The 27,009-nt window shown below is 40.3% G+C and overlaps 1 protein-coding gene across 1 annotated transcript in view; it reads left to right on the top strand.

Moving 5' to 3' along the window:
* Positions 1-2,545: 2,545 nt before the first annotated feature.
* LOC139399427 (transferrin receptor protein 2-like) overlaps positions 2,546-27,009 on the top strand; it is a gene marked incomplete at its 5' end in the record, with an annotated part of 37,037 nt that continues 12,573 nt past the window's right edge. The window contains 7 exons of the mRNA XM_071144836.1: positions 2,546-2,665; positions 3,897-3,979; positions 7,694-7,757; positions 17,734-17,801; positions 18,024-18,094; positions 19,144-19,228; positions 20,178-20,405. Coding sequence (XP_071000937.1) covers positions 2,546-2,665; positions 3,897-3,979; positions 7,694-7,757; positions 17,734-17,801; positions 18,024-18,094; positions 19,144-19,228; positions 20,178-20,405 — 719 coding nt within the window. The remainder of the gene's footprint in view (positions 2,666-3,896; positions 3,980-7,693; positions 7,758-17,733; positions 17,802-18,023; positions 18,095-19,143; positions 19,229-20,177; positions 20,406-27,009) is intronic.

Raw genomic sequence — 27,009 nt, 5'->3', positions numbered from 1 at the left:
TTCATTGTCATTCAGGTTATCAATGGGAAAAACGTTAGCACTAATTCCTGTCCGGTTACTAATATCGATCAATAGATTAACATTGGCAGGTGCATAGGGAGCAACCCCATTGTTATAAACAAAACGTTTTACCTCTTGTTTCAGGAAGTGATGTCACTGAGCACTGCCCCTATATATAGGACCTTCCACCCCCACCTAAGGATGCCTGATGACCCAAGGGTGGAAATGTTGTAACATCACCTGGGATAAGGATGCCTGATGACCCAAGGGTGGATACGTTGTAATATCACCTGGGATAGGGATGCCTGATGACCCAAGGGGGGAAACGTTGTAATATCACCTGGGATAAGGATGCCTGATGACCCAAGGGTGGAAATGTTGTAATATCACCTGGGATAGGGATGCCTGATGACCGAAGGGTGGAAATGTTGTAAATGAATATCAGGGATTAGCATTTTCTGGGGTAGGGGGTAAGGGGTAGATGGTAAGGGATATGAGGTAGGGGATAAGGAGTAGAGGGTAGGAGATAAGGGGTAGAGGGTAGGAGATAGGGGATAGGGGGTAGGGGGTAGAGGGTAGGGGATAGGGGGTAAGGGGTAGAGGGTAGGAGATAGGGGGTAAGGAGTAGAGGGTAGGAGATAGGGGGTAGAGGGTATGGTAATTATGCCTCTAACTTTCTCACTCATCATTATTCATGATTCATTCAGGATTATCCCTAATCATGGTAGCATCCACATTCATGTAGTGTTTATAAACATATTCTATACTTATTTACAATTAAAATGACTCCAAAATGACACAATACATTATATAGCATTGAGTTCTATTGGCCAAATCTAATCAAATGAGGTAATCTCTGCTAGGAATACGGGACCAACTACTACACGTTTAAATGAGGTAATCTCTGCTAGGAATACGGGACCAACTACTTACTACACGTTTAAATGAGGTAATCTCTGCTAGGAATACGGGACCAACTACTGCACGTTTAAATGAGGTAATCTCTGCTAGGAATACGGGACCAACTACTACACGTATAAATGAGGTAATCTCTGCTAGGAATACGGGACCAACTACTACACGTTTAAATGAGGTAATCTCTGCTAGGAATACGGGACCAACTACTACACGTTTAAATGAGGTAATCTCTGCTAGGAATACGGGACCAACTACTGCACGTTTAAATTAGGTAATCTCTGCTAGGAATACGGGACCAACTACTACACGTTCAAATGAGGTAATCTCTGCTAGGAATACGGGACCAACTACTTACTACACGTTTAAATGAGGTAATCTCTGCTAGGAATACGGGACCAACTACTACACGTTCAAATGAGGTAATCTCTGCTAGGAATACGGGACCAACTACTACACGTTTAAATGAGGTAATCTCTGCTAGGAATACGGGACCAACTACTACGCGTTTAAATGAGGTAATCTCTGCTAGGAATACGGGACCAACTACTGCACGTTTAAATGAGGTAATCTCTGCTAGGAATACGGGACCAACTACTACACGTTTAAATGAGGTAATCTCTGCTAGGAATACGGGACCAACTACTTACTACACGTTTAAATGAGGTAATCTCTGCTAGGAATACGGGACCAACTACTGCACGTTCAAATGAGGTAATCTCTGCTAGGAATACGGGACCAACTACTACACGTTTAAATGAGGTAATCTCTGCTAGGAATACGGGACCAACTACTTACTACACGTTTAAATGAGGTAATCTCTGCTAGGAATACGGGACCAACTACTTACTACACGTTTAAATGAGGTAATCTCTGCTAGGAATACGGGACCAACTACTACACGTTCAAATGAGGTAATCTCTGCTAGGAATACGGGACCAACTACTACACGTTTAAATGAGGTAATCTCTGCTAGGAATACGGGACCAACTACTACACGTTTAAATGAGGTAATCTCTGCTAGGAATACGGGACCAACTACTTACTACACGTTTAAATGAGGTAATCTCTGCTAGGATTACGGGACCAACTACTACGCGTTTAAATGAGGTAATCTCTGCTAGGAATACGGGACCAACTACTGCACGTTTAAATGAGGTAATCTCTGCTAGGAATACGGGACCAACTACTACACGTTTAAATGAGGTAATCTCTGCTAGGAATACGGGACCAACTACTACACGTTTAAATGAGGTAATCTCTGCTAGGAATACGGGACCAACTACTACACGTTCAAATGAGGTAATCTCTGCTAGGAATACGGGACCAACTACTTACTACACGTTTAAATGAGGTAATCTCTGCTAGGAATACGGGACCAACTACTACACGTTCAAATGAGGTAATCTCTGCTAGGAATACGGGACCAACTACTGCACGTTTAAATGAGGTAATCTCTGCTAGGAATACGGGACCAACTACTGCACGTTTGATACTACTTTAATTAACATACAAGAGAATCCCAATACTTTGGTCCCCTAAAATGGGGGGACTATGTACAATGTGGAGCTCATTGTAGATTCTGACCTAATACCTACCTATATCTCTCTCCCCCTCCTCCCCCCTGTAGACCAGTACATTATAATGGGGGCCCAGAGAGATGCGTGGGGGCCGGGGGCGGTGAAGGCCGGGGTTGGAACAGCCATCCTACTGGAGCTGGCTCGAACCTTCAGCAACATGGTGCAGAACGGTACGAACCACAAAACAACCATAACAAACCACAATATAACCATAACACAACCACAAAACAACCATAACAAACCACAATATAACCATAACACAACCACAATATAACCATAACACAACCACAATATAACCATAACACAACCACAATATAACCATAACGCAACCACAATATAACCATAACACAACCACAATATAACCATAACACAACCACAATATAACCATAACACAACCACAATATAACCATAACACAACCACAATATAACCATAACACAACCACAATATAACCATAACACAACCACAATATAACCACAACACAACCACAATATAACCACAACACAACCACAATATAACCACAACACAACCACAATATAACCACAACACAACCACAATATAACCACAACACAACCACAATATAACCACAACACAACCACAATATAACCACAACAAAACCACAATATAACCATAACACAACCACAATATAACCACAACACAACCACAATATAACCATAACACAACCACAATATAATCATAACACAACCACAACCACAACATAACCACAGTACAAACACAACCACAATATAACCATAACACAACCACAATATAACCACAACACAACCCCAATATAACCACAACACAACCACAACTACAATATAACCACAGTACAAACACAACCACAATATAACCATAACACAACCACAATATAACCATAACACAACCACAATATAACCATAACACAACCACAATATAACCATAACACAACCACAATATAACCACAACACAACCACAATATAACCATAACACAACCACAATATAACCATAACACAACCACAATATAACCATAACACAACCACAATATAACCATAACACAACCACAATATAACCATAACACAACCACAATATAACCACAACACAACCACAATATAACCACAACACAACCACAATATAACCATAACACAACCACAATATAACCATAACACAACCACAATATAACCATAACACAACCACAATATAACCATAACACAACCACAATATAACCACAACACAACCACAATATAACCACAACACAACCACAATATAACCATAACACAACCACAATATAACCATAACACAACCACAATATAACACAAACACAACCACAATATAACCACAACACAACCACAATATAACCTCGACACAACCACAGTGTGTGTGTGTGTGTGTGTGTGTGTGTGCGTGCGTGCGTGCGTGCGTGCTAGGTTTCTACCCCAGGAGGAGTCTGTTGTTTGTCAGTTGGGACGCTGGAGACTTTGGGAACGTTGGTGCCACAGAGTGGTTGGAGGTTGGTACTGACTCCCTCTCTACCTCTATCCCTCTCTTTAGGGCTCTCTCCCTAGAGAGAGGAATACATCTCATATAAATCACATTGGCTACACATCGCCTGTCTGCAACGAACTTGAAACATTGTATCAACTATTAACTTTGGTTCTGGCCTGAAGCTTGCAGCTAAAGAACTTGCAACATTGTATACAATATTCTGGGCCCTGAGAGTTTCCTGCTCAGTGAGCTCGGGACAGACACAGCTGGAGACTGCAGAAGGGATAAGAAGCAGTGACTTGAACAGGAGCTCACCGGAGCTGAGTACCGACACCTCAAATGTTCTACTGCCTGAGGTCCTGTTCCTCTTATAGAATATTATCTCTAAAGTATTGTAGAGGTCCTGTTCCTCTTATAGAATATTATCTCTAAAGTATTGTGAAGCTCCTGCTCCTAAATATAAACAGTCCTGGCACCTCAAATGTTCTACTGCCTGAGGTCCTGTTCCTCTCATAGAATATTATCTCTAAAGTATTGTGAAGCTCCTGCTCCTAAATATAAACAGTCCTGGCACCTCAAATGAGTACTGGAACCTATTTCAGTCCAAGTCAAGCACCGATAAGAAGTAATCAGGTGGGGCCTATTTTATGACGTTTCCATTACATTTCTACCTTTCATGCTGAGTGGTTATCGAAAGGGAGAGAGGTAAATAACAGCTGGTGCACGATATCTAAGGAAGTCTCAAGCTATTTTTTAAAATTGAATTTATTTGTACCTTTTTATTTAACTAAGCAAGTAAGTTAAGAACAAATTAAAATGTTCAATGACAGTCTAGGAACGGTGGGTTAACTGCCTTGTTCAGGGGCAGAATGACAGATTTTTACCTTGTCAGCTCGGGGATTCTATCTTGCAACCTTTCGGTTACTAGTCCAACGCTCTAACCACTAGGCTACCCTGCCGTCTCTATTGCTCGCATTGCTCGCCTGAGGTAGAGTATCTCATGATAAGCTGTAGACCACAGTACCTACCGAGAGAGTTTTCACCTGTATTCTTTGTAGCTGTTTACATACCACCACAGTCAGAGGCACTAAGACGGCATCGAATGAGCTGTTTTCCGCCATAAGCAAACAAGAAAACCCAGAGGTGGGGACTTTAATACAGGGAAACTTAAATCTGTTTTTTAAATCTGTTTTATAAAATTTCTATCAGCTAAATGTGCAACCAGAGGGGAAAAAACTCTGGACCACCTTTACTCCACACACAGAGACACACAGAGACACATACAAAACTCTCCCTTTCCCTCTATTTGGAAAATCTGACCATATTTATATCCTCCTGATTCCTGCTTACAAGCAAAAACTAAAGCAGGAAGCACCAGTGACTAGGTCAATAAAAAAGTGGTCAGATGAAGCAGATGCTACAGGACTGTTTTGCTAGCACAGACTGGAATATGTTCTGGGATTCCTCCGATGGCATTGAGGAGTACATCACATCAATCTCTGGCTTCATCAATAAGTGCATCGATGACATCGACAAACCATCAAACAGGCAAAGTGTCAATACAGGACTAAGATCGAATCGTACTACACCGGCTCTTACGCTCGTCGGATGAGGCAGAGCTTGCAAACCATTAATACTGTAAAGGGGAAGCACAGCCGAGAGCTTCCCAGTGACACAAGCCTCTCAGACAAGCTAAACCGAGTCTGTAATACCAACATGTATAAGCAGACCACCATAGTGCCTTCAAAGTAGTCACCCTTTGCCTTGATGACTGTTTTGCACACTCTTGGTATTCTCTCAACCAGCTTCACCTGGAATGCTTTTCCAACAGTCTTGGAGTGAAGGAAAAGCAGCACCTGTTGGCTAATTTTCTTTATTTCTGTTTTCCGACTCATCTCAAATGGGTTGAGGTCGGGTGATTGTGGAGACCAGGTCATCTGATGCAGCACTCCATCACTCTCCTTCTTGGTCAAATAGCTCTTACACAGCCTGGAGGTGTGTTTTGGGTCATTGTCCTGTTGAAGAACAAATGATAGTCCCACTAAGCACAAACCAGATGGGATGGCGTATCGCTGCAGAATGCTGTGTAAGCCATGCTGGTTGTGTGCCTTGAATTTTAAATAAATCACAGACAGTGCCACCAGCAAAGCACCCCCACACCACCACACCTCCTTCATGCTTCACGGTGGGAACCGCACATGCGGAGATCATCCGTTCATCTACTCTGCGTCTGACAAAGACATGGCGGTTGAAACCCAAGTCTCAAATTTGGACTCATCAGACCAAAGGACATATTTCCGTTGCCCCAAGCAAGTCTCTTCTTCTTATTGGTGTCCTTTAGTAGTGGTTTGTTTGCATAAATTCGACCATGAAGGCCTGATTCACGCAGTCTCCTCTGTTGAGATGTGTCTGTTACTTGTACTCTGTGAAGCATTTATTTGGGCTGCAATTTCTGAGGCTGGTAACTAATGAACTTATCTTCTGCAGCAGAGGTAACTCTGGGTCTTCCTTTCCTGTGGTCGTCCTCATGAGAGCCAGTTTCATCATAGAGCTTGATGTTTTTTGTGACTGCACTTGAAGAAACTTTCAAAGTTCTTGTCTTAAAGTAATGATGGACTTTCGTTTCTCTTTGCTTAGTTGAGGTGTTAGCAATGTATGTTATTATTCAAAAACACTCCAAAGCAAGTCAGGGGGAGAAAAATAGGTTTAGTCTCCCCTGTCCTCAACTATTCTCCCTCTGAACAAAGGAACAGGATGCCATTTATAACCCCTCACCCTAGCCTTGGGTTGACCAATCAGAAGTCCTTGCAGTACAACTTGGCCAATGGCCAAATAACAAGTATCCTGCCCCAGACTCAATGTACAGTCCAATGTGGCCCACGTAGCACACGTCGCTCTGAGTTCAGGACATTCCACAGATTCTAACAGATGTTGAACTGAAACCCAACTCCTAATTTCCTATTGACCATTATTATATTTTATACACTTTTGACCATTAGGACTCTAGTTTTTAGTCCTCTCATCCTCTGCATTGTGTCTTATCCTATCTTCAAAATATTATTATACTATGGACTTGGTCTTTTACCAAATAGGTCTATCTTCTGTATACCCCCCCTCCCACCTTGATACTATCTTATGTATACCACCCCTACCTTGTCACAAGACAACTGATTGCGTCAAACGCATTAAGAAGGAAAGAAATTCCACAAATGAACTTTTAACAAGGCACACCTGTTAATTGAAATGCATTCCAGGTGACTACCTCATGAAGCTGGTTGAGAGAATGCCAAGAGTGTGCAAAGTTGTCATCAAGGCAAAGGGTGGCTACTTTTGGAGAATCTCAAATATAAAATATAGTTTGATTTGTTTAAAAAAAATGTTGGTTACTACATGATTCCATATGTCTTCACTACTGTTCTACGAGGCAGAAAATAGTAAAAATAAAGAAAAACCCTTGAACGAGTAGATGTGTCCAAACTTTTGACTGGTACTATATATATTTGTTACAGCTCGACTAAAACAATCTTGGTTGACCAACAACCTAACGCCCAAACAATCGACCAGTCGACTAATTGAGGCCAGCCCCATCTCTCTCTGTGTCTCTCTCTCTCTCTCTCTCTCTCTCACTCTCTCTCTCTTGCTCGCTCTCTCTCTCTACCGATATCTCTATTGTTCTTTCTCTACCTCTGTCTGTCCATGTATTATCCTGAACCTCTCTTACCTCTCCTATGGTTGCCAGGGTTACCTGTCCATGCTACACCTGAAGGCCGTGGCGTACTTCAGTCTGGACCAGGCGGTTATGGGTAAACCAAAGAGCCACAGCATAACATTGTTCCAATGTTGAACATATGATGTGAAATATACACTGAACAACACTATAAACGCATAATGTAAAGTGTTGGTCCCATGCTTCATGATCTGAAATAAAAGATCCCAGAAATGTTCCATATTCACAAAAGGCTTATTTCTATTTAAAAAAAATTCACACAACACAATGCCACAGATGTCTCCTGTTTTGAGGGAGCGTGCGATTGGCATGCTGTCTGCAGGAATGTCCACCAGAGCATCTTGGTTAATTTCTCTACCATAAGCCACCTCCAATGTCGTTTTAGAGAATTTAGCAGTGTGTCCAACTGGCCTCACAACTGCAGACTATGTTTAACCACGCCAGCCCAGGACCTCCACATCCGGCTTCTTCACCTGCTGAATCGTCTGAGGGGGTGGGGCATTTCTGTCTATAATAAAGCCCTTTTGTAGGGAAAAACTCATTCTGATTGGCTGGGCCTAGCTCCCAAATGGGTGGGCATATGCCCTCCCAGGCCCATCTATGGATGTGCCCCTGCCCAGTCATGTGAAATCCATAGATTCGGGCCTAATGAATGTATTTCAATTGACTGGTTTGCTTATTTATTTTTAACCTTCATTTAACTAGGCAGTTAAGAACAAATTCCCATTTACAATGACGGCCTCCCCCGGCCAAACCCGGACGACACGGGGCCCATTGTGTGCCGCGCTATGGAACTCCCAATCGCGGCCGTTTGTGATACAGCCTGGAATCGAACCAGGCTCTGCAGTGACGCCTCTAGCACTGAGATGCGGTACCTTAGACCGCTGCGCCACTCGGGAGCCCCCCACATAGCACTGAGATGTGGTACCTTAGACCGCTGTGCCACTCGGGACCCCCCCACATAGCACTGAGATGCGGTACCTTAGACCGCTGTGCCACTCGGGAGCCCCCCACATAGCACTGAGATGCGGTACCTTAGACCGCTGTGCCACTCGGGACCCCCCCACATAGCACTGAGATGCAGTACCTTAGACCGCTGTGCCACTCGGGACCCCCACATAGCACTGAGATGCAGTACCTTAGACCGCTGTGCCACTCGGGAGCCCACCACATAGCACTGAGATGCAGTACCTTAGACCGCTGTGCCACTCGGGACCCCCCCACATAGAACTGAGATGCAGTACCTTAGACCGCTGTGCCACTCGGGACCCCCCCACATAGCACTGAGATGCAGTACCTTAGACCGCTGTGCCACTCGGGAGCCCACCACATAGCACTGAGATGCAGTACCTTAGACCGCTGTGCCACTCGGGACCCCCCCACATAGCACTGAGATGCGGTACCTTAGACCGCTGTGCCACTCGGGACCCCCCCACATAGCACTGAGATGCAGTACCTTAGACCGCTGTGCCACTCGGGACCCCCCCACATAGCACTGAGATGCGGTACCTTATATACGAATATATACGATGTTAAATATATCTGATGTTAAATATATCTGATGTTAAATATATACCATGTTAAATACATACAGTTCAGACCCCTTGACTTTTTACAATTTTTTTATGTTACAGCCTTATTATAAAATGGATTAAATAGTTTTTCCCCCCTCATCAATCAACACACAATACCCCATAATGACATCACAATACCCCATAATGACATCACAATAACCCATAATGACATCACAATACCCCATAATGACATCACAATACCCATAATGACATCACAATACCCCATAATGACATCACAATACCCCATAATGACATCACAATACCCCATAATGACATCACAATACCCCATAATGACATCACAATACCCCGTAATGACATCTCAATACCCCATAATGACATCACAATACCCCATAATGACATCACAATAACCCATAATGACATCACAATACCCCATAATGACAAAGGAAAAACAGGTTTTTATACATTTATAAAAATACATTTATAAAAATAAAATAAAACATTTGAAATATCACATTTACATAAGTATTCAGACCCTTTACTCAGTACTTTGTTGAAGCACCTTTGGCAGCGATTACAGCCTCCAGTCTTCTTGGGTATGACGCTACAAGCTTGGCACACCTGTATTTGGGGAGTTTCTCCCATTCTTCTCTGCAGATCCTCTCAAGCTCTGTCAGGTTGGATGGGGATCCATACATTTTAGAACAAGGCTGTAACGTAACAAAATGTGGAAAATGTCAAGGAGTCTGAATACTTTCTGAATGCACTGTATGACGTAAAAATGTTATGATGTTAAATATGTATGATAAATACGTATAATAATAAATATATATATATATTTTAAATTATGTATGATAAATACATATATAAAATATAGATTTTGTTAAATATGTATGATAAATACATATATAAAATATAGATTTAGTTAAATATGTATGATAAATACATATATAAAATATAGATTTTGTTAAATATGTCTGATAAATACATATGATAATAAATATGTTAAATATGTCTGATAAATACATATGATATTAAATATTTATCATGTTGAATACATATAATGTTGAATATAGAATTTGAAAAAATATTTTGTTAAATATATATGATAAATACATCTGATGTTAATTACATATAATGTTGAATATAGATGTTAAATATATATGATAATAAATATATATGATGTTAAATATATATGATAATAAATATATATGATGTTAAATATATATGATAATAAATATATATCATGTTAAATATACAGTGGGGAGAACAAGTATTTGATACAGTGCCGATTTTGCAGGTTTTCCCTACTTACAAAGCATGTAGAGGTCTGTAATTTTTTTCACTGTATATGATCATAAATACATATGATGTTAAATATATATGATCATAAATACATATGATGTTAAATATATATGATGTTAAATATATATGATGTTAAATATATATGATGTTAAATATATATGATGTTAAATATATATGATAATAAATATATATGATAATAAATATATATGATGTTAAATATATATGATAATAAATATATATGATGTTAAATACGATAATAAATATATATGATGTTAAATATATATGATGTTAAATATATATGATGTTAAATATATATGATCATAAATACATATGATGTTAAATATATATGATGTTAAATATATATGATGTTAAATATATATGATGTTAAATATATATGATGTTAAATATATATGATGTTAAATATATATGATAATAAATATATATGATAATAAATATATATGATGTTAAATATATATGATAATAAATATATATGATGTTAAATACGATAATAAATATATATGATGTTAAATATATATAATAATAAATATATATGATGTTAAATATGATAATAAATATATATGATGTTAAATATGATAATAAATATATATGATGTTAAATATATATAATAATATATATATAATAAATACATATGATGTTAAATATATATGATAATAAATATATATGATGTTAAATATATATAATAATATATATATGATAATAAATATATATGATGTTAAATATGATAATAAATATATATTTTGTTAATTATATATGATAAATACATCTAATGTTAATTACATATAATGTTGAATATCGATGTTGAATATATTTGTTGAAAATAGATGTAGAATATAGATGTTGAATATAGATGATGTTGAATATAGATGTTGAATATAGATGATGTTGAATATAGATGATGTTGAATATAGATGTTGAATATAGATGATGTTGAATATAGATGTAGAATATAGATGATGTTGAATATAGATGTTGAATATAGATGATGTTGAATATAGATGTAGAATATAGATGATGTTGAATATAGATGTAGAATATAGATGATGTTGAATATAGATGTTGAATATAGATGTAGAATATAGATGATGTTGAATATAGATGTAGAATATAGATGATGTTGAATATAGATGTTGAATATAGATGATGTTGAATATAGATGTTGAATATAGATGTAGAATATAGATGTTGAATATAGATGATGTTGAATATAGATGTTGAATATAGATGTTGAATATAGATGTTGAATATAGATGTAGAATATAGATGATGTTGAATATAGATGTTGAATATAGATGTTGAATATAGATGTAGAATATAGATGTTGAATATAGATGTTGAATATAGATGTAGAATATAGATGTAGAATATAGATGTTGAATATAGATGTTGAATATAGATGATGTTGAATATAGATGATGTTGAATATAGATGTTGAATATAGATGTTGAATATAGATGTTGAAAATAGATGATGAATATAGATGTAGAATATAGATGATGTTGAATATAGATGTAGAATATAGATGATGAATATAGATGATGAATATAGATGTAGAATATAGATGTAGAATATAGATGTTGAATATAGATGTTGAATACAGATGTTGAATATAGATGTTGAATATAGATGTTGAAAATAGATGATGAATATAGATGTAGAATATAGATGATGTTGAATATAGATGTAGAATATAGATGATGAATATAGATGTTGAATATAGATGTTGAATATAGATGTAGAATATAGATGTTGAATATAGATGTTGAATATAGATGTAGAATATAGATGTAGAATATAGATGTTGAATATAGATGTTGAATATAGATGATGTTGAATATAGATGATGTTGAATATAGATGTTGAATATAGATGTTGAATATAGATGTTGAAAATAGATGATGAATATAGATGTAGAATATAGATGATGTTGAATATAGATGTAGAATATAGATGTTGAATATAGATGATGTTGAATATAGATGATGAATATAGATGATGATGAATATAGATGTTGAATATAGATGTTGTTGAATATAGATGTTGAATATAGATGATGATGAATATAGATGTTGAATATAGATGATGTTGAATATAGATGTTGAATATAGATGATGATGAATATAGATGTTGAATATAGATGTTGTTGAATATAGATGTTGAATATAGATGATGTAGAATATAGATGTTGAATATAGATGATGTAGAATATAGATGTTGAATATAGATGTTGAATATAGATGTTGAATATAGATGTTGAATATAGATGATGTTGAATATAGATGTTGAATATAGATGATGTTGAATATAGATGATGTTGAATATAGATGTTGAATATAGATGATGTAGAATATAGATGATGTTGAATATAGATGATGTTGAATATAGATGTTGAATATAGATGTTGAATATAGATGATGTTGAATATAGATGTTGAATATAGATGATGTTGAATATAGATGTTGAATATAGATGTTGAATATAGATGTTGAATATAGATGATGTAGAATATAGATGTTGAATATAGATGTTGAATATAGATGTTGAATATAGATGTTGAATATAGATGATGTTGAATATAGATGTTGAATATAGATGATGTAGAATATAGATGATGTTGAATATAGATGTTGAATATAGATGATGTTGAATATAGATGATGTTGAATATAGATGTTGAATATAGATGATGTTGAATATAGATGTAGAATATAGATGTTGAATATAGATGTTGAATATAGATGTTGAATATAGATGTTGAATATAGATGTAGAATATAGATGTTGAATATAGATGTTGAATATAGATGTTGAATATAGATGATGTTGAATATAGATGTTGAATATAGATGTAGAATATAGATGATGTTGAATATAGATGATGTTGAATATAGATTTTGAATATAGATGATGCTGAATATAGATGATGTTGAATATAGATGATGTTGAATATAGATGTTGAATATAGATGTTGAATATAGATGATGTAGAATATAGATGATGTTGAATATAGATGTTGAATATAGATGATGTAGAATATAGATGATGTTGAATATAGATGTTGAATATAGATGATGTTGAATATAGATGATGTTGAATATAGATGATGTTGAATATAGATGTTGAATATAGATGATGTTGAATATAGATGTAGAATATAGATGTTGAATATAGATGTTGAATATAGATGTTGAATATAGATGTTGAATATAGATGTAGAATATAGATGTTGAATATAGATGTTGAATATAGATGTTGAATATAGATGATGTTGAATATAGATGTTGAATATAGATGTAGAATATAGATGATGTTGAATATAGATGTTGAATATAGATTTTGAATATAGATGATGAATATAGATGTTGAATATAGATGATGTAGAATATAGATGTTGAATATAGATGTTGAATATAGATGATGTAGAATATAGATGATGTTGAATATAGATGATGTTGAATATAGATGTAGAATATAGATGTTGAATATAGATGTTGAATATAGATGTTGAATATAGATGTTGAATATAGATGTTGAATATAGATGATGTTGAATATAGATGTAGAATATAGATGATGTTGAATATAGATGATGTTGAATATAGATGTAGAATATAGATGATGTTGAATATAGATGTAGAATATAGATGTTGAATATAGATGTTGAATATAGATGTTGAATATAGATGATGTAGAATATAGATGTAGAATATAGATGTTGAATATAGATGTTGAATATAGATGTTGAATATAGATGATGTAGAATATAGATGATGTTGAATATAGATGTTGAATATAGATGATGTTGAATATAGATGATGTTGAATATAGATGTTGAATATAGATGATGTTGAATATAGATGATGTTGAATATAGATGTTGAATATAGATGATGTTGAATATAGATGTTGAATATAGATGTTGAATATAGATGTTGAATATAGATGTTGAATATAGATGTTGAATATAGATGTTGAATATAGATGATGTAGAATATAGATGTTTAATATAGATGATGTTGAATATAGATGTTGAATATAGATGTAGAATATAGATGTAGAATATAGATGATGTAGAATATAGATGTAGAATATAGATGATGTTGAATATAGATGTTGAATATAGATGATGATGAATATAGATGTTGAATATAGATGTTGAATATAGATGTAGAATATAGATGATGTTGAATATAGATGTAGAATATAGATGTTGAATATAGATGTAGAATATAGATGATGTTGAATATAGATGTTGAATATAGATGTAGAATATAGATGTTGAATATAGATGTAGAATATAGATGTTGAATATAGATGTAGAATATAGATGTAGAATATAGATGTAGAATATAGATGTTGAATATAGATGATGTAGAATATAGATGTTGAATATAGATGATGTTGAATATAGATGTTGAATATAGATGATGTTGAATATAGATGTTGAATATAGATGATGTTGAATATAGATGTTGAATATAGATGTAGAATATGGATGTTGAATATAGATGTTGAATATAGATGATGTTGAATATAGATGTAGAATATAGATGTTGAATATAGATGTTGAATATAGATGATGTAGAATATAGATGTTGAATATAGATGATGTTGAATATAGATGATGAATATAGATGTTGAATATAGATGTTGAATATAGATGTTGAATATAGATGTTGAATATAGATGATGTAGAATATAGATGTTGAATATAGATGATGTTGAATATAGATGATGAATATAGATGTTGAATATAGATGATGAATATAGATGTTGAATATAGATGATGTTGAATATAGATGATGTTGAATATAGATGTTGAATATAGATGTTGAATATAGATGTTGAATATAGATGTTGAATATAGATGATGAATATAGATGTTGAATATAGATGATGTTGAATATAGATGTTGAATATAGATGATGAATATAGATGTTGAATATAGATGATGAATATAGATGTTGAATTTAGATGATGTTGAATATAGATGATGTTGAATATAGATGATGAATATAGATGTTGAATATAGATGATGAATATAGATGATGAATATAGATGTTGAATATAGATGATGAATATAGATGTTGAATATAGATGATGTTGAATATAGATGATGAATATAGATGTTGAATATAGATGTTGAATATAGATGATGTTGAATATAGATGATGAATATAGATGATGTTGAATATAGATGTTGAATATAGATGATGAATATAGATGTAGAATATAGATGTAGAATATAGATGTTGAATATAGATGTTGAATATAGATGATGTAGAATATAGATGTTGAATATAGATGATGTTGAATATAGATGTTGAATATAGATGATGAATATAGATGTTGAATATAGATGTTGAATATAGATGATGTTGAATATAGATGATGTTGAATATAGATGATGTTGAATATAGATGATGTTGAATATAGATGATGAATATAGATGATGAATATAGATGATGTTGAATATAGATGATGTTGAATATAGATGTTGAATATAGATGATGTTGAATATAGATGATGTTGAATATAGATGATGTTGAATATAGATGTAGAATATAGATGTTGAATATAGATGATGTTGAATATAGATGTTGAATATAGATGTTGAATATAGATGATGTTGAATATAGATGATGTTGAATATAGATGTTGAATATAGATGTTGAATATAGATGATGAATATAGATGATGTTGAATATAGATGTTGAATATAGATGTTGAATATAGATGATGAATATAGATGTTGAATATAGATGTAGAATATAGATGATGTTGAATATAGATGTAGAATATAGATGTTGAATATAGATGTAGAATATAGATGATGAATATAGATGATGTTGAATATAGATGTTGAATATAGATGTTGAATATAGATGATGTTGAATATAGATGTTGAATATAGATGATGAATATAGATGATGTTGAATATAGATGATGAATATAGATGATGTTGAATATAGATGATGTTGAATATAGATGTTGAATATAGATGATGAATATAGATGTTGAATATAGATGTTGAATATAGATGATGTTGAATATAGATGATGTTGAATATAGATGTTGAATATAGATGATGAATATAGATGTTGAATATAGATGTTGAATATAGATGATGAATATAGATGATGTAGAATATAGATGTTGAATATAGATGATGATGAATATAGATGTTGAATATAGATGATGAATATAGATGTAGAATATAGATGATGTTGAATATAGATGTTGAATATAGATGTAGAATATAGATGTAGAATATAGATGATGTTGAATATAGATGTTGAATATAGATGATGTTGAATATAGATGTTGAATATAGATGATGTTGAATATAGATGATGAATATAGATGATGTTGAATATAGATGATGAATATAGATGATGTTGAATATAGATGTTGAATATAGATGATGAATATAGATGATGTTGAATATAGATGTTGAATATAGATGTTGAATATAGATGATGTTGAATATAGATGTTGAATATAGATGTAGAATATAGATGTTGAATATAGATGATGTTGAATATAGATGTTGAATATAGATGTTGAATATAGATGATGAATATAGATGATGTTGAATATAGATGATGTTGAATATAGATGTTGAATATAGATGATGTTGAATATAGATGATGTTGAATATAGATGATGTTGAATATAGATGTAGAATATAGATGTTGAATATAGATGATGTTGAATATAGATGTTGAATATAGATGTTGAATATAGATGATGTTGAATATAGATGATGTTGAATATAGATGTAGAATATAGATGTTGAATATAGATGATGTTGAATATAGATGATGTTGAATATAGATGTAGAATATAGATGTTGAATATAGATGATGTTGAATATAGATGTAGAATATAGATGTTGAATATAGATGATGTTGAATATAGATGTTGAATATAGATGTTGAATATAGATGATGTAGAATATAGATGATGTTGAATATAGATGATGTTGAATATAGATGATGAATATAGATGTTGAATATAGATGATGAATATAGATGTAGAATATAGATGATGTAGAATATAGATGTTGAATATAGATGTTGAATATAGATGATGAATATAGATGTTGAATATAGATGTTGAATATAGATGATGTTGAACATATATGATAAATACATCCGATGTTAATTTCATATAATGAGAATCTGTGTTGTTGTCTCAGGTGATGATAACCTGTCGGCCTACACTAGTCCTCTACTGCTCGATCTAATAGAATCAGCCATCAAACAGGTAACTTTCCATTGTCTATATTCTACTAAATATACTCTACCTTAGTGTGTTTATCATATGTACAGTGTGAATAATGTATAACGTCTGTGTGTGTATACGTACATACACACACACACACACACACACACACACACACACACACACACACACACACACACACACACACACACACACACACACACACACACACACACACACACACACACACACACACACACACAGGTGGAGCATCCTAAACACACAGGCCAGACCATCTACAGCCAGGCAGAGAAAGAGGGGGGCAGCTGGAAGATGTGAGTAACTCTTATCTTCTACTTTCAATTCTTCCTTGTCTTTAACATACAGACTTTCTATTTCTCTCCATCTCTCTCCTCCCCTCTCTCCCTCTCTCTCCCCCTCTCTCCTCCCCTTTCTCCCTCTCTCCTCCCCTCTCTCCCTCTCTCTCCCCCTCTCTCCTCCCCTTTCTCCCTCTCTCCTCCCCTCTCTCCCCCTCTCTCCTCCCCTCTCTCCCTCTCTCTCCCCCCTCTCTCCTCCCCTCTCTCCCTCTCTCTCCCCCCTCTCTCCTCCCCTCTCTCCCTCTCTCTCCCCCTCTCTCCTCCCCTCTCTCTCTCCCCCCTCTCTCCTCCTCTCTCTCCCCCTCTCTCCTCCCCTCTCTCCCTCCCCCTCTCTCCTCCCCTCTCTCCTTCCCCTCTCTCCTCCCCTCTCTCCCTCCCCCTCTCTCCTCCCCTCTCTCTCTCCCCCTCTCTCCTCCCCTCTCTCCCTCCCCCTCTCTCCTCCCCTCTCTCTCCTCCCCTCTCTCTCTCCCTCCCCCTCTCTCCTCCCCTCTCTCTCTCCCCCCTCTCTCCTCCCCTCTCTCCCTCTCTCTCCCCCTCTCTCCTCCCCTCTCTCCCTCCCCCTCTCTCTTCCCCTCTCTCCCTCCCCCTCTCTCCTCCCCTCTCTCCTTCCCCTCTCTCCTCCCCTCTCTCCCTCCCCCTCTCCCCCTCTCTCCTCCCCTCTCTTCCTCTCCCTCCCCCTCTCTCCCCCCTCTCTCCCTCCCCCCCTCTCCCTCCCCTCTCTCCCTCTCCCCCCCTCTCTCCTCCCCTCTCTCCCTCTCTCCTCCCCTCTCTCCCTCCCACTCTCTCCTCCCCTCTCTCCCTCTCCCTCCCTCTCCCTCCACCTCTCTCCTCCCCTCTCTCCCTCTCCCTCCCCCTCTCTCGTCCCCTCTCTCTCTCTCCCTCCCCCTCTCTCCTTCCCTCTCTTCTCTCCCTCTCCCTCTCTCCTCTCTCCTCTAGTATTAAGCCGTCATATCTGAACAGTGGGGTGTATAGTTGATACTAACTCTCTGTTTCTCTCTCTCCTCCAGTATTAAGCCATTGTACCTGAACAGCGGGGCATATAGTTTCACAGCCTTTGGAGGAGTTCCTGCTATGGAGCTACGCTTCAACGAGGTACAACCCCTCCTCTCACCTCTCTCTCTCTCCTCTCACCTCTCTCTCCACCTCTCCTCTAAACTCACCTCTCTCTTTACCTCTCCTTTCACTTCTCTCTCTACCTCTCCTCTCACCTCTCTCTCTACCTCTCCTTTCACCTCTCTCTCTACCTCTCATCTAAACTCACATCTCTCTCTACCTCTCCTTTCACCTCTCTCTCTACCTCTCATCTAAACTCACATCTCTCTCTACCTCTCCTTTCACCTCTCTCTCTACCTCTCATCTAAACTCACCTCTCTCTATATCTCTACTTTCACCTCTATCTCTCTCTTCTCTCACCACTCTCTCTACCTCTCCTCTAAACTCACCGCTCTACCTCTCCTCTCAACTCTCTCTCTACCTCTCCTTTAAACTCACCTCTCTCTCTAACTCTCATCTAAACTCACACCTCTCTCTACCTCTCATCTAAACTCACCCCTCTCTCTATCTCTCCTATCACCTCTCCCTCTCCTCTAAACTCACCCATCTCTCTACCTCGCCTCTAAACTCACCCCTCTCTCTACCTCTTCTCTCACCTCTCTCTCTACCTCTTCTCTCACCTCTCTCTCTACCTCTTCTCTCACCTCTCTCTAACCTCTTCTCTCACCTCTCTCTCTACCTCTTCTCTCACCTCTCTCTCTACCTCTTCTCTCACCTCTCTCTCTACCTCTTCTCTCACCTCTCTCTCTACCTCTTCTCTCACCTCTCTCTCTACCTTTTCTCTCACCTCTCCCTCTACCTCTTCTCTCACCTCTCCCTCTACCTCTTCTCTCACCTCTCCCTCTACCTCTTATCTCACCTCTCCCTCTACATCTCCTACAAACTTACTCCTCTTTCTACATGCCTTTTCTTTCTCTAGGGTCTTTCTCTTGAATGCTACACTGTTTCAGTGATGATTCAAATAGTGTGTGTGTGTGTGTCTCTTCAGGACTCCCGCCCCTACCCGTTTGTCAACACCCCATTGGACACCTCCGGGCGACTCCAGGAAGTCCTGGGGGGTCGTCTGGGGGTCGTAGGGCGGAGCCTAGGAGAGCTGGTTGGTCTGATGGTGCTGCGATTGGCTCACGACCACATCCTGCCTCTACGCATCACTACCTACTCCCATACAGCACTGCAGTTCAGCGCCCAGCTCAACAAGCACTCTGCCGAACTACAGGTATAAACACACTAACCCTCCCCCTCCGGGCTCGTGGTCTCCCTCCCCCTCCGGGCTCGTGGTCTCCCTCCACCTCCGGGCTCGTGGTCTCCCTCCCCCTCCGGGCTCGTGGTCTCCCTCCCCCTCCGGGCTTGTGGTCTCCCTCCCCCTCCGGGCTCGTGGTCTCCCTCCCCCTCCGGGCTTGTGGTCTCCCTCCCCCTCCGGGCTCGTGGTCTCCCTCCCCCCTCCAGGCTCGTGGTCTCCCTCCCCCCTCCGGGCTCGCGGTCTCTCTCCTCCCTCCAGGCTCGTGGTCTCCCTCCTCCCTCCGGGCTCGTGGTCTGCCTCCTCCCTCCGGGCTAGTGGTCTCCCTCCTCCCTCCGGGCTCGTGCTCTCCCTCCTCCCTCCAGGTTTGTGGTCTCCCTCCAGGCTTGTGGTCTCCCTCCTCCCTCTGGGCTCGTGGTCTCCCTTCAGGCTCGTGGTCTCTCTCCTCCCTCCGGGCTCGTGGTCTCCCTCCTCCCTCTGGGCTCGTGGTCTCCCTCCTCCCTCTGGGCTCATGGTCTCCCTTCAGGCTCGTGGTCTCCCTCCCCCTCCGGGCTCGTGGTCTCCCTCGCCCTCCGGGCTCGTGGTCTCCCTCCCCCTCCGGGCTTGTGGTCTCCCTCCCCCTCCGGGCTCGTGGTCTCCCTCCCCCTCCGGGCTCGTGGTCTCCCTCCCCCCTCCAGACTCGTGGTCTCCCTCCCCCCTCCGGGCTCGTAGTCTCTCTCCTCCCTCCAGGCTCGTGGTCTCCCTCCTCCCTCCAGACTCGTGGTCTCCCTCCCCCCTCCGGGCTCGTGGTCTCTCTCCTCCCTCCAGGCTCGTGGTCTCCCTCCTCCCTCCGGGCTCGTGGTCTGCCTCCTCCCTCCGGGCTAGTGGTCTCCCTCCTCCCTCCGGGCTCGTGCTCTCCCTCCTCCCTCCAGGTTTGTGGTCTCCCTCCAGGCTTGTGGTCTCCCTCCTCCCTCCAGGCTCGTGGTCTCCCTCCTCCCTCTGGGCTCGTGGTCTCCCTTCATGCTCGTGGTTTCTCTCCTCCCTCCGGGCTCGTGGTCTCTCTCCTCCCTCCAGGCTCGTGGTCTCTCTCCTCCCTCCGGGCTCGTGGTCTCTCTCCTCCCTCCGGGCTCGTGGTCTCTCTCCTCCATCCGGGCTCGTTTTCTCTCTCCTTCCTCCAGGCTCGTGGTCTCCCTCCGGGTTCGTGGTCTCCCCCAGGCTTGTGGTCTCCCTCCGGTCTCGTGGTCTCCCTCCGGGCTCGTGGTCTCCCTCCAGGCTCGTGGTCTCCCTCCGGGCTCGTGGTCTCCCTTCAGGCTCGTGGTCTCTCTCCTCCCTCCGGGCTCGTGGTCTCTCTCCTCACTCCGGGCTCGTGGTTTCCCTCCTCCCTCCGGGATCATGGTCTCCCTCCTCCCTCCGGGCTTGTGGTCTCTCTCCTCCCTCCGGGCTCGTGGTCTCCCTCCTCCCTCCGGGCTCGTGGTTTCTCCTCCCTCCTGGCTCGTGGTCTCCCTCCTCCCTCCAGGCTCGTGGTCTCCCTCCCCCTCTGGGCTCGTGGTCTCCCTCCCCCCTCCAGGCTCGTGGTCTCCCTCCCCCCTCCGGGCTCGTGGTCTCTCTCCTCCCTCCAGGCTCGTGGTCTCCCTCCTCCCTCCGGGCTCATGGTCTGCCTCCTCCCTCCGGGCTAGTGGTCTCCCTCCTCCCTCCGGGCTCGTGCTCTCCCTCCTCCCTCCAGGTTCGTGGTCTCCCTCCAGGCTCGTGGTCTCCCTCCTCCCTCCAGGCTCGTGGTCTCCCTCATCCCTCTGGGCTCGTGGTCTCCCTTCAGTCTCGTGGTCTCTCTTCTCCCTCCGGGCTCGTGGTCTCTCTCCTCCCTCCAGGCTCGTGGACTCTCTCCTCCCTCCGGGCTCGTGGTCTCTCTCCTCCCTCCGGGCTCGTGGTCTCTCTCCTCCCTCCGGGCTCGTTGTCTCTCTCCTTCCTCCAGGCTCGTGGTCTCCCTCCGGGTTCGTGGTCTCCCCCCAGGCTTGTGGTCTCCCTCCGGGCTCGTGGTCTCCCTCCGGGCTCGTGGTCTCCCTCCAGGCTCGTGGTCTCCCTCCGGGCTTGTGGTCTCCCTTCAGGCTCGTGGTCTCTCTCCTCCCTCCGGGCTCGTGGTCTCTCTCCTCACTCCGTGCTCGTGGTTTCCCTCCTCCCTCCGGGATCATGGTCTCCCTCCTCCCTCCGGGCTCGTGGTCTCTCTCCTCCCTCCGGGCTCGTGGTCTCCCTCCTCCCTCCGGGCTCGTGGTCTTCTCCTCCCTCCAGGCTCGTGGTCTCCCTCCTCCCTCCGGGCTCGTGGTCTCCCTCCTCCCTCCGGGCTTGTGGTCTCCCTCCTCCCTCCGGGCTCGTGGTCTCTCTCATCCCTCCAGGCTTGTGGTCTCCCTCCGGGCTCGTGGTCTCTCTCCTCCCTCTGTGCTCGTGGTCTCTCTCCTCCCTCCGGGCTAGTGGTCTCTCTCCTCCCTCCGGGCTCATGGTCTCTCCAGAATTTAAGGAAAATGTTTAGCACACATACAGTGGGGGAAAAAAAGTAGTTAGTCAGCCACCAATTGTGCAAGTTCTCCCACTTAAAAAGATGAGAGAGGCCTGTAATGTTCATCATAGGTACACTTCAACTATGACAGACAAAATGAGAAAAAAAATCCAGAAAATCACATTGTAGGATTTTTAATTAATTTATTTGCAAATTATGGTTGGAAAATAAGTATTTGGTCACCTACAAACAAGCAAGATTTCTGGCTCTCACAGACCTGTAACTTCTTCTTTAAGAGGCTCCTCTGTCTTCCACTTGTGACCTGTATTAATGGCACCTGTTTGAACTTGTTATCAGTATAAAAGACACCTGTCCACAACCTCAAACAGTCACACTCCAAACTCCACTATGGCCAAGACCAAAGAGCTGTCAAAGGACACCAGAAACAAAATTGTAGACCTGCACCAGGCTGGGACGACTGAATCTGCAATAGGTAAGCAGCTTGGTTTGAAGAAATCAACTGTGGGAGCAATTATTAGGAAATGGAAGACATACAAGACCACTGATAATCTCCCTCGATCTGGGGCTCCACGCAAGATCTCACCCCGTGGAGTCAAAATGATCACAAGAACGGTGAGCAAAAATCCCAGAACCACACGGGGGGACCTAGTGAATGACCTGCAGAGAGCTGGGACCAAAGTAACAAAGCCTACCATCAGTAACACACTACGTCGCCATGGACTCAAATCCTGCAGTGCCAGACGTGTCCCCCTGCTTAAGCCAGTACATGTCCAGGCCCATCTGAAGTTTTCTAGAGAGCATTTGGGTGATCCAGAAGAAGATTGGGAGAATGTCATATGGTCAGATGAAACCGAAATATGACTTTTTGGTAAAAACTGAACTCGTCGTGTTTGGAGGACAAAGAATGCTGAGTTGCATCCAAAGAACACCATACCTACTGTGAAGCATGGGGGTGGAAACATCATGCTTTGGGGCTGTTTTTCTGCAAAGGGACCAGGACGACTGATCCATGTAAAGGAAAGAATGAATGGGGCCATGTATCGTGAGATTTTGAGTGAAAACCTCCTTCCATCAGCAAGGGCATTGAAGATGAAACGTGGCTGGGTCTTTCAGCATGACAATGATCCAAAACACACCACCCGGGCAATGAAGGAGTGGCTTCGTAAGAAGCATTTCAAGGTCCTGGAGTGGCCTAGCCAGTCTCCAGATCTCAACCTCATAGAAAATCTTTGGAGGGAATGGAAAGTCCGTGTTGCCCAGCAACAGCCCCAAAACACCACTGCTCTAGAGGAGATCGGCATGGAGGAATGGGCCAAAATACCAGCAACAGTGTTTGAAAACCTTGTGAAGACTTACAGAATACGTTTGACCTCTGTCATTGCCAACAAAGGGTATATAACAAAGTATTGAGATAAACTTTTGTTATTGACCAAATACTTATTTTCCACCATAATTTGCAAATAAATTCATAAAAAATCATACAATGTGATTTTCTGGATTTTTTTTCTTCTCATTTTTGTCTGTTATAGTTGAAGTGTACCTATGATTAAAATTACAGGCCTCTCTCATCTTTTTAAGGGGGACAACTTGCACAATTGGTGGCTGACTAAATACTTTTTTGCCCCACTGTATCATTTAAAAGTTTGCATTAAGCTGTCTGTAATATACTAAATGTGACAAAAATGAATGTTGACATCAATAAATGCATTTCAATGAGTCGGAGGCGAAAGACACATTGATTATCGCAGACCAGGCCCACATCGCCGACACTCTATGGAGGAGACGACTCTATTGTGGCTGGCGTGCGGGTTACCAGACGAAACTAGCTCGTAGAGTGGATAAATCTCCTCTACCCACCGTTCTATTGGCGAACGTTCAATTAATTAATTGGAGGAGCTCTGTTCGAGACTACCCTATCAACGTGATCTGAAGAACTGTAATATTATATGTTTCTCTGAGTCGTGGCTGAGGGCATGTCAAATATAAATCTAGATAGTTTTTCTATACATCGACAAGACGAAACGGCTGCGTCTGGGAAGCTCAGGAGATGTGAGAAGCATCACTGTATTCCTGTCCTACGGTGAAGCATGGTGGTGGCAGCATCACTGTATTCCTGTCCTACGGTCCTAGGGGCGGCAGGGTAGCCTAGTGGTTAGAGCGTTGGACTAGTAACCGCAAGGTTGCAAGTTCAAACCCCCGAGCTGACAAGGTACAAATCCCTGAACAGGCAGTTAACCCACTGTTCCTAGGCCGTCATTGAAAATAAGAATTTGTTCTTAACTGACTTGCCTGGTTAAATAAAGGTAAAATAAAAAAAAAATAAAAATAAATGGTGGTGGAGACATCACTGTAATCCTGTCCTATGGTGAAGCATGGTGGTGGAGACATCACTGTAATCCTGTCCTATGGTGAAGCATGGTGGTGGAGACATCACTGTAATCCTGTCCTATGGTGAAGCATGGTGGTGGAGACATCACTGTAATCCTGTCCTATGGTGAAGCATGGTGGTGGAGACATCACTGTAATCCTGTCCTATGGTGAAGCATGGTGGTGGCAGCATCACTGTATTCCTCTCCTACAGTGAAGCATGGTGGTGGAGCATGGAGCACTGTTTTACTGTCCTACGGTGAAGCATGGTGGAGGCAGCATGACTGTATTCCTGTCCTACGGTGAAGCATGGTGGAGGCAGCATCACTGTTTTCCTGTCCTACGGTGAAGCATGGTGGTGGCAGCATCACTGTATTCCTGTCCTACAGTGAGCATGGTGGAGGCAGCATTACTGTATTCCTGTCCTACAGTGAAGCATGGTGGTGGCAGCATCACTGTATTCCTGTCTGTGCTAGCGAAACAGCCCTGTAGCTAAGCATCCGTTTCCTCTGACAATTTCCATACTGAGTGCGTCACTGGTACTTCTTGTTTTTGTTTTTAACAGTTATGGTCAGATTTGCCAAATGGATGGTGAAGGAGAGCTTTGTATGCATCTCTGTGTGGGGGGAAAGGTGATCTAGAGTTCTATATGTGTCTCTGTGTGGAGTAAAGGTGGTCTAGAGTTTTATGGGGTAAAGGTGATCTAGAGTTTTATATGTCTCTGTTTGGAGTAAAGGTGGTCTATAGTTTTATATGTCTCTCTGTGTGGAGTAAAGGTGGTCTAGAGTTTTATGGGGTAAAGGTGATCTAGAGTTTTATATGTCTCTGTTTGGAGTAAAGGTGATCTAGAGTTTTATATGTCTCTGTGTGGAGTAAAGGTGGTGTAGAGTTTTATGGAGTAAAGGTGGTGTAGAGTTTTATATGTGTCTCTGTGTGGAGTAAAGGTGGTGTAGAGTTTTATGGAGTAAAGGTGGTGTAGAGTTTTATATGTCTCTGTTTGGAGTAAAGGTGGTGTAGAGTTTTATGGAGTAAAGGTGGTGTAGAGTTTTATATGTGTCTCTGTGTGGAGTAAAGGTGGTCTAGTGTTTTATGGGGTAAAGGTGGTGTAGAGTTTTATACAGTTGGGCAAAAAGTATTTAGTCAGCCACCAATTGTGCAAGTTCTCCCACTTAAAAAGATGAGAGGCCTGTAATTTTCATCATAGGTACACTTCAACTATGACAGACAAAATGAGGGGAAAAAATCCAGAAAATCACATTATAGGATTTTTAATGAATTTATTTGCCATTGGAATATCTGACATGTACATTGCATTCTACAACAGATCAGTTCTACAAAGTGTGGGGACCTCATTTAAATGACCTAGAACCTGAGGTATCAGCCATTTGGCTGCAAGGATTTACTCAGAATGGTGGTGCTCTCAGGATTACACTGTACGCTCCATGTGTTGGACGTAATTAATTAATTGAAACTTAGTTTTTGTGTTTAATTTATGTCTGTTTGTTCGTAAAAATGTTTTATATATATATATGTTTTTATTATTTTGTTCTAATATTTGGAGAAAGTTCCAATAAATATACTATAACAAAAATAGAGTATGTACTTGTTGCATGACAAATATACTGAAAGATATTACTGACATGTACAGGCATTGAGAAAAACACAGGGCTCGTTGTCAATGAATTGTGTGGTCAGCTGGCAGTTTCTGATGTGCACAAGTGATGTCCC

This window comes from Oncorhynchus clarkii, unplaced genomic scaffold (assembly GCF_045791955.1).
Source record: "Oncorhynchus clarkii lewisi isolate Uvic-CL-2024 unplaced genomic scaffold, UVic_Ocla_1.0 unplaced_contig_9261_pilon_pilon, whole genome shotgun sequence".
Lineage (NCBI taxonomy): Eukaryota > Metazoa > Chordata > Actinopteri > Salmoniformes > Salmonidae > Oncorhynchus > Oncorhynchus clarkii.
The sequence above is the reverse complement of the archived record's forward strand: the minus strand, read 5'-3'. Positions and strand labels throughout refer to the sequence as shown.